The 9,664-nt window shown below is 42.6% G+C and overlaps 1 protein-coding gene across 1 annotated transcript; it reads right to left on the bottom strand.

Moving 5' to 3' along the window:
* Positions 1–653: 653 nt before the first annotated feature.
* Positions 654–9,340, bottom strand: LOC145337697 (uncharacterized). Its single transcript, XM_080182529.1, has 4 exons — positions 9,188–9,340; positions 4,940–5,000; positions 1,576–1,724; positions 654–1,424 (listed from the first exon to the last, which is right to left on the bottom strand). Exons 1-4 carry the CDS (start codon positions 9,338–9,340, stop codon positions 654–656), a joined length of 1,134 nt encoding a protein of 377 aa, XP_080038655.1.
* Between the last annotated feature and the right edge of the window lie 324 nt (positions 9,341–9,664).

Raw genomic sequence — 9,664 nt, 5'->3', positions numbered from 1 at the left:
TCATGGTTTCTCCCACAGCAGCTTGTGTGATTTTTAATCTTATGTGATTACAGACCCTTTCATGGTCACCCCTATATGCTGCTGCCTTACCCCCTTTCCCTGGAAGTTGTCCGCGTGGATTACCATTCATTATTGTGGGCACACACTGGAATCACATCGGGCACATTTACCTGACTCCAGGTTCTGACTGATCACAACAAAGGAGAATACTGGGGTTCACAACTGACTTCAACTGTTTGGTAACCCTTCCTCCCACTTTACTTATTCACTGCCCTGGTGGGGATCAAACACAGGATTTTGTATCAATTGACTAAATGAGAAAGGCTTCCAACTAAGTCACAGAGATTGTGTGTCATAGTGAACTCCAAATCAATGGCCTCATGCTGCATTTCTTCCGCGTCTCTCACACGTTGGACAAACTCATCTGTCAATGATCTGTGAACAAGGTCACTGATCTGCTTCGAGTATAGAATTGACTAATACAACAGCAGATCACGTCGCCATGCTCCATTGTGTGCTGAGCTGGCAGTGCACACTGAATGGACCTATCTGAATGACTGAAGGTTAACATATTGATGGGAAGAAGCCTGTGCTTGGGGAAAGCGGATGGTGGTGAATGTACAAAGATACACATCCACTGATTCAACTACCTATCATTGGGAACACTTCCTTAATCCGCTGAGTCTCTGTGGAATTGCTTTGAGAGGATATGTCAACATCGAATACATATGTTCTCTAAACTGGGAAAGAGTGACCACATGAATAAATGTGTTTGTGCAGCAATTTAGGCTGAGCATCGTACCTCCTACAGCTTGTAATGTATATGCAGAATCACTGATGGAAAATAATCCTATTATCTTAACATATACAAATTGTACAACATTGACAGTCCACAGAAGAATGAATGTGCCGGATATTGTGAAGAGTAAAATCATAGATTTCCTTCTGCTCTCCATCTCTGGATCACTGTTATTTCCATCCGGACGCTGAGCCTTCAGTACCTTACGGACTCTGCTTGTTATTATAATATGTCGGACAGTCAGAGCATTAATCGATAGAATTAAACCAAACGGGAGCAATGGAGTTACAACCTTATCAAACCATTGAAATCCAACCCAAACGGGATCAGTAAAAGAGTTTACCTTTGTTTGACAGCCCCATGGTACATTTTTATATATGAATATAGGTTCCTCTTTAAAGTAGAAGGGGATATTTTTTAACAGGAACAGAATGCCAGTTGTTACAAGAACCACATTTGCAGTTTTCCCGGTGCAGTATTTTGTTTTCAACTTCTGGAAACGAATGGCCACAAATCGATGGAAAGAAAACATGATGGTGAACCAAACAGAACATTCTGTGGTTGCAGCCATGAGGACAGTCTTAACACTACACACAGGTGTGATGTACAGGAAGCTTACTGATCTCTGGATAGGTTTATGGACGAAAAGGGATTGGTATAGGCTAGTGGGTCATTGTTTTTGTAACTGGTCGGCGCAACATCGTGGGCCGAAGGGCCTGTTCTGCGCTGTAATGTTCTATGTTCTATGTTCTATGTTCTATGTTCTATGTTCTTACAGGAAAATAATATTCATTGATGACGGTCAGTATGACCACAATGATAATGACGAGTAGATCTGCTGTTGCCATTGCGAGGAGGTAACGAGTTGTACAAATGGAGAGACCACAATTTCTTCGGGACAAAACCAGAATGCCCATTAAATGAGCTGTAAGACAGAGACAGGGAAATAATACACAGTATTATTGATAATACAATCAGGCAGTAAGGAAAGCTGTATTGGGCCAAACAGTTGATGAATTAGGCCTCAGTCAGCATTTATTTTGTGAAAATCTCAACCACGACCCAATGACCATCCATTCTAAACCAACTAAAGGGTTAATATAGTTGTGGAGATCAAGCTGACAGGAGGAGGCTGACTGTTAATTCAATGCTTTTGGTGAGGTGTGGGGTGTCCTTGTGTGTAAGTCACTAAAAGCCAGCATGTACATTCAGCTGATAATTGTGGAGGGCAACTGAACTTTATTTCCAAAATAATTGTGTATAAAAACTGAATTATTGCTAGATTCCAGTTCGATCACAATGACAAGAATGTGAACAGTTTGGGTCCCAGTTTCTGAGGAAGTGTATCATGGTGTCGGGGATAATCATTTGAATAGATTGATTCCATATATGGGGAGAAATTCACATGAGGAAAAGATGAGATGGTTGAAACTGCATCCGTTGGATTTTAGAAGAATGAGAGGGAACCCTGTGGAGATGAATGCGATTCACAGAGAGCTGGACAAGATAGATGCCGACAAGTGCTCCCACTTATGAGATAGTCTAGGAATTGAGGGATGTAATCTTAGAATAAGATGTGGCCAGGTTAAAACACAGAAATGCAGAATTTATTTTCTCAGAGACTAGTCAAACTCAGGAATTATTTTCCACATTGTTGTAGAGATAGGATTAAGTATGTTCAATGCAGAGACAGAGTTTTTTCATGAAAACATTGGTTATACGGGCAATGTGGAAAAGTGGAGTGATGTTTTTTACACGATGAGTCATGATAGAACATAAGAACATAAGAAATAGGAGCAGGAGTCGGCCATCTAGCCCTTCGAGCCTGCCCCGCCATTCAATAAGATCATGGCTGATCTGTCGTGGCTCAGTTCCACATTCCTGCCCTCTCCCCATAACCCTTAATCCCCTCTCTTATCAAGAACCCATCAACCCGCGTCTTAAAAATATTTAGCGAGGCAGCCTCCACCACTTCAACGGGCAGAGAATTCCAGAGATTCACCACCCTTTGAGTGAAGAAGTTCCTCCTCAACTCCGTTCTAAACCGCCCCCCCTTTATCTTGAGGCTGTGCCCCCTAGTCCTACTGTCTTTTTTGAGCGGGAAGAGTCTCTCCACCTCTATCCTATCCATCCCATTCATCATCTTATATGTCTCAATGAGATCTCCCCTCATTCTTCTAAACTCTAACGAGTACAAGCCTAATTTATTCAGCCTCTCCTCATAGCTCAACCCCCTCAACTCCGGTATCAGCCTAGTAAACCTCCTCTGCACTCCCTCCAAGGCCAAAATATCCTTGCGTAAGTGCGGCGACCAAAACTGCACACAGTACTCCAGCTGGGGCCTCACCAATGCCCTATACAGCCGCAGCAAGACCTCCCTACTTTTATATTCATTGATCGATATCTGGTACTACATGTTACAGCCTGACACTCGTATGAATGCACCCAGGAGACCAGGAAGCTGAGGATAAAAGAATGGGGTACACCTCCTGCCTAAAGGCAGCACAGCTAGCAGCATAATGTATTATCAACCAATGAAGAATTGGAACATGCATCATGTTAATCACAAGGTTCATAAATACATGTCTTCTGCACAACGACAGCACAGTTTGTGCTGGTTCCGGATTTTTCAGTAGGGGAATCTGAATGTGAAAGTTTACACCCGTCCACACTTTACAGCAGAATATCAGAACAGAATGTGATGAAATTGCTAATGTTTATATTCCCATATCGGCACCGGTGAGCATGAAACCAATTCCAAAGAGAATCAATAATCAACAAAACAAAACAAAACATTGTCTTCTTTCAATGTCTGAGTGGGAGACTGTGGGGGTACGCTGCCTTCGAGGCAGTTCCCCTGTTGTCGGTCAGACAAGTCCCACACAACTGGATATGGGGGCACTCTATTCAGGATCTGTTAGATAGACTGACACGGAGAAAATTATTTTTCTTTCTCCTGGGGCATAGCTCTGTTCACAGGACAAACCCATTTGACAGGACACTCCAGACAGGCTGAAGCAGTGGGTGAGGATTCAGAACATATAGAAAGGAAAATCATCCGGATCGATGGCATTATATTGTCAAATAGCAATAGGAGAATTCAGATAGGAGCGTGTTTTCACCAAACATTTATTAAATTAAGGAGAAGGTAAACCTTTGGTTTGGATGGAATGTATCCAAATAACTTAATATAAACAATGGGGAGTGACAACACAGACAGTATTATCGATCCAAAATGTTTTATCTTCATCGATTGCTTGGAATGGACGTTACTGTTACTGGAAGAGAGAAAGTAATGAAGGTAACTATAGAACCCGTCAACACAAGGTCAGTATTAAGAAGAACAATGCATCCAAACGCAGAGTAAACACAGAGTACTAACAGTGCCCATAAAAACAAGGCTATGCTTTATGAAATTACGTTAGAAGTTATCAGGAATTGGTGTTTCAAAATTGATGGCCACAATGCTGATTTTCTTAATGATTCGGTAAGTTACAACAAAGCATGTCTAAAATCAGATCCTGTGCAGTGAGGCTACTGTCAGCAGAATGGAACACAACCCAGTTCCAAAACAGAAACCAAAGTGCAGGGATTTAAAAGATTTGGAGACTGTAGTCAGTGAATGATGTAAGGATCAGCACTGGGATCACTGATCTTCATCAGTTAGGTTAAAAATGTAATCAGCAAGTAGAAAGACAATTTGAAAGAAAAAAAAGGTTGATAGAATTGAAAGGGATAATGCAACACAATATCTGCACACAATCATGGGAATAATCATTAATAGACTTGCAGAGTAGACTAATAAATGGTGACCTCATTTCACCAGAACAAAGCTTTGGGAGCTTCATTTGGATCGAAATACAGGGTCCCAAACTACTCGGAAACAAACCAGTCAGAATGGGCCCTCCATAGAACGGTGCCATTAATCATTTAAACCAGCATCGATTTACTCCAGAAATAATAAACATCCAAACCAAGCACCTGAGCTGTCTTTATTTTCAGAAGAATTGATATAAAGAATCAGCACTGCCCGGATTGTATAATGTCAGACTATTGTCAAAGTATCAGGAGCTGGTGTTTCAATAAGGCTACTTGCCTGATACTTTAGGCAAGAGATGTTCGCCATTCCTTTATCCTCACCTTCCTGTTCTCCTGGATCTATCAGGAACAAGTCCAAGTCTGATTTTGTTGGCTCAGTTTGCTATAAACCATAGAAATGTCCAGATTTTTTTTCTGTATACAAAGAACAAAGAACAAAATCAGCCCAGGAAACAGGCCCTTCGGCCCAACGAGCCCACGCTGCCATCTTAACACCACCCGTCCCCCTCTCCACCCATGACCCCTATCCAATGTTTTATGGCCATCCAGATTGAGAGAAACTGATTTAGGGACAATTTATTCCTGCCAATCAGTCTAACAGCACATCTTTGGGGTGTGGGAGGAAACCGGAGCACCCGGAGAAAACCCACGCAAGCACGGGGAGAATGCGCAAACTCCCACAGACACCGGCCCAAATCCATGTGTCTGCACAGCAATCAGTGATAGTCACTGAGCTGTCGTCTTGCCCAGTATCTGGTCCAGTTTAGGCACACACTAACGACATGAAGCACTAGGCCAATCTCGAACAACCAAGAGCAGCCCCAGTACGACCCATCGCGTGTATGCCCCTCGTTGGACACGAGGTGGACCGACTTAAAACCTGTGAATGAAAAGAGAAAAAACATTATCATACCAGATTCATTTACCTTACCAAGGACGCCCCAATGCTAATGAACCTTATTTGAAACAATCTCCTATATCCTCCCATCTCCAACTCAGTCATGTGACTGTCTAAGTTACTCTTAAACAACTCCAGCGTGCCTGCCTCTACCACCTTACTTGGCAGAGCATTCCATACCCCCACTACCCTCTGTGTGAAAAACCTCCCTCTAATATCTGTGTTATACCTCTCCCCCCCTCACCTTAAGCCCATGGCCCCTTGTCCTACATGTCTCTAACATAGGAAATAGCTTACCTCTGTTTACTCTGTCTATACCCTTCATAATCTTATATACCTCTATTAGATCCCCCCTCAGTCGCCGTCTTTCAAGGGAAAACAGCCCCAATTTCTTCAATCTTTCCTCATACCCCAGTCCTTCCATACCAGGCAACATCCTGGTAAACCTCCTCTGCACTCTCTCCAGGGTCTCCACGTCCTTCCGGTAGTAAGGCGACCAGAACTGGATGCAGTACTCCAAATGTGGCCTTACCAACATTCTATACAACTGCAACATTAGACTCCAGCTCTTATATTCTATACCCCTTCCTATAAAGGCTAATATACCATAGGCTTTCTTCACCACACTCTCCACTTGCACTGCCACATTCAAAGACTTGTGCACTTGCACCCCCAGGTCTCACTGCGTTTCTATACTCCTTACAGGCTTACCCTTTATCATATAACTCCCCCCTACATTATTCCGGCCAAAATGCATCACCTCACATTTATCCGGATTAAACTCCATTTGCCACGTATCTGCCCAATATACCAGCTTATCAATATCCCGCTGTATTGCCAGACACTGCTCCTCACTGCCCGCCAATCCAGCCATCTTGGTGTCATCAACAAATTTGCTGATCACACCACCTACTCCCTCTTCCAAATCATTTATATACACTACAAAGAGAAGAGGTCCCAGTACTGAGCCCTGCGGCACACCACTAGTGACAGACCTCCAGCTAGAAAAGGACCCCTCCACAACTACTCTCTGACTCCTCTTTGCAAGCCAGTTCTCTACCCGTCTAGATACCTGACCACATATCCCATGTGCCTTAATCTTTTCTACCAACCTACCATGAGGGACTTTGTCAAACGCCTTACTGAAATCCATATAGACGACATTAACGGCTCGTCCTTCGTCAACCGTTTTTGTCACCTCCTCAAAGAATTCTACCAGATTCGTAAGGCAAGACTTCCCCTTTACAAAGCCATGCTGCATATCCCTAATCAGATTGCAACGCTGTAAGTGCTCATCCATCCTATCCCTAAGAGTCCTTTCCATCAGATGTGGGAACTTTGATGAATTTAGTTCATATGGATTTCCATGCTGAATTTGTCTGATACACCACTGCCTTCCAAATACCGGTTTATGAAATCCTTGATAATAGATTCTTGAACCTTCTCCAGTATCAATGGTAGGCTACTGGTCTACATTCCCAGCTTTTCCCTACTTAGTGGGCTTACATTCACCACTCTCCAATCTGTAGGAACTATTCCAGACTCCAAAGCATTTAAAAAATAAGGACCAATAGATCCGAGATTTTCCTAATCCCAGGGCCATTTCCTTAAGTACTCTGTGATGCATATTATAAGGACCTAGAGAGTTATCTACCTGTAAACCTATCAACTTCCCCAAAACCATTTATCCACTAATACAGATTTCCTTCAGCTCATCACTACAACATGTTTCTCTCAGAACTTCTGATACATTATTCATGTCTTCCTTTGTGAAGACTGAAACAAAGTACAAATTTAATTAATAGAACCATAGGAAATTGCATCTCAGAAACAGGTCTTTTAGTCCTTCTTGTCTGAGCCGAACCATTTTTTGCCTAGTCCCACTGACCTGCCCTTGGACCATATCCCCCCACACCCCCCCTCTCATCCATCAACCTGTCGAAGTTTTTCTTAAATGTTAAAAGTGACCCCACATTTACTGCTTTATCCGGTGACTCATTCCACACTCCCAGAACTCTCTGCGTGAAGAAGACTCCACTAATATTCCCTTTAAACGTTTCTCCTTTCACCCTTAACCCATGCCCTCGGGGATTTTTCTCCCCTAGCCTCAGTGGAAAAAGCCTGCTTGCATTCACTCTATCGATACCCATCAAAATCTTCTACACCCCAGCCATTTCTTTATTTCCTGTTATGAATTTCCCCTTTCTGACTGGAAACATTTTTTGTCAATTTTCTCACTATTGCATACCTATAGAAATTTTTACAGTGAGCTTTTTATGTTCTCTGCCAATTTCCTTCCATGCACTATTTTCCCCTTCTTCATCAATCCATTGGTCCTCTGTTGCTGAATTTGAACTGCTCCCAATCCTCAGGTTTATTGCTTTTCCTTGTCAATTTGTATCCACCTTCTTTAAGTCTGATTTTATCTCTAATTTCCCTTATATTCCATGTTTGGCCCTAATTACCATCTCACTCTTGTGCCAAACATGAATAAACAACTTTTGGAGTTCTCTAATTCATTATTTAAATGTCTGCCGTTGCCTGTGTGCCCTCTTTTATTTCAGCGATGTTTCTCAGTCCATTCTGGCCAATTCCTGTCTCCTGCAATCATAGTTACTGTTATTGACACACAGGACTCTGATCTCAGAACCAATTACATCACTGTTCACCCTGAAAATGAATTCTACCATATTATGATCACTCATCCCCAAGGATTCTCTCACTGGACCAAACTGTCAAGTAATCCTTCCTCACTGCACAACACACAACCCAATCTGGTCTGATCCCTTTTGGGGGCAAATATAAACAACGTCCTTTGGGGTGGGGTTTGCAGATGGTGGAAACATTCTGTAAAAGTGGAGAAGAAAGTTTTGCATTGATTAAAGATGTGGATTGGACATATGGGCAGATGAGTTGCAGATGGAATGTAAAATTGAAAATTATGGTGTGATCACTTTGGAAGGAACAAAACGACACATTTTTACCCAATGAATTACTGTGCGCTTGACATCGAGAACAGAGGGATGTCTGGGGTCCTTGACTACGGATACCTGACTGTGGCAGGACAGATTGGTTTGTTAGCAAGGCATACGGGACGTCTGCATCTGTCAGTTGTATTTAATTTGATTTAGTTTACTATTGTAACATGTGTTCTTATACAGTGAAACATGTTCTTTCTTGCATACGAAACAGACAAAACACAGCGTGTGCAGAGAAGGAAAGGAGATTGTGCAGATCATAACGTTCAAGGCTGCAGAGAAAGATAACCTTAATATAGCGTCAGTCCATTCAAAAGTCTGATGGCAGCAGACAATGAGTTGTTATTGAATTGGTTGGTTTATGGCTTTAGACGTTTGTATCTTTATTTCTGATGGAAGATGTTGGACAAGCGAATGTCCAGGAGCAAGAGACTCTTAATTACTGTGTCTCTTTCCAAGGCAGCAGGGAGTGTAGTCATTTTCAATGGATGGGAGACTGGTTTATGTTATGGACTGGGCTACAGTTTGTAGATTCTTGTAGCCTTGCTCGGAGCAGGAGGCATATCAAGCTGTGATACAACCATAAAACATGCTTTCTGTGATCTATCTGGACATTTTGGTAAGAGTCATAGCGGGCGCAGTGAATTTCCTTCATCTTCTGAGAAAGTAGAGGTGTTGGTGTGCTTTCCTCACTGTGGTGGAGGTGTGGAGGGACCAGGACAGGTTGTTGGTGATGTGGACACTGAGAAACCTGGTGTTCTCGATCAATTCTACTTCATCCTGATTGATGTAGACAGGGGCATATCTTCCACTATACTTCATGAAGTTGGTGACTATCTCTTTCATTGTGTTGATAGTGAGAGAGAGAGAGGTCATTGTCATCGCACCATTTCACCAGATTCTCTATCTCTTTAAGGTATTCAGCCTGATATTGTTTGAGATAAGACTCACAGACATGGTGTTACCAGCAAACTGGAGGGGAAATTGATCAGACCGTTATTAGTTTCTAATGAGTTTAGTAAGGAGCTGAGGCACAACCTTGAAGGACACCAATATTGAGGGGAATCATTGCAGATATGTTCTTGCCTGTCCCAACTATTGTGGTCTCTTTGTTAGTACCATTACGATCCAGTCACAGAGGGAGGGGCTGAACCTCAGTCCCCGTAGTTT

Source organism: Carcharhinus amblyrhynchos, unplaced genomic scaffold (genome assembly GCF_965287045.1).
Source record: "Carcharhinus amblyrhynchos unplaced genomic scaffold, sCarAmb.v2.hapA scaffold_62, whole genome shotgun sequence".
Lineage (NCBI taxonomy): Eukaryota > Metazoa > Chordata > Chondrichthyes > Carcharhiniformes > Carcharhinidae > Carcharhinus > Carcharhinus amblyrhynchos.
Note: the sequence above shows the minus strand (reverse complement) of the source record. Positions and strands in the feature narration are given on the sequence as shown.

Coding starts and splice junctions, on each gene's coding strand:
- LOC145337697 (XM_080182529.1), bottom strand. CDS start 9,340: ATGAAAGAGATAGTCACCAACTTCATGAAGTATAGTGGAAGATATGCC. Junction 5,001..9,187: donor CCCTCCACACCTCCACCACA/GTGAGGAAAGCA, acceptor TATGGTTTATAG/CAAACTGAGCCAACAAAATC. Junction 1,725..4,939: donor AGATCCAGGAGAACAGGAAG/GTGAGGATAAAG, acceptor TCTGTCTTACAG/CTCATTTAATGGGCATTCTG.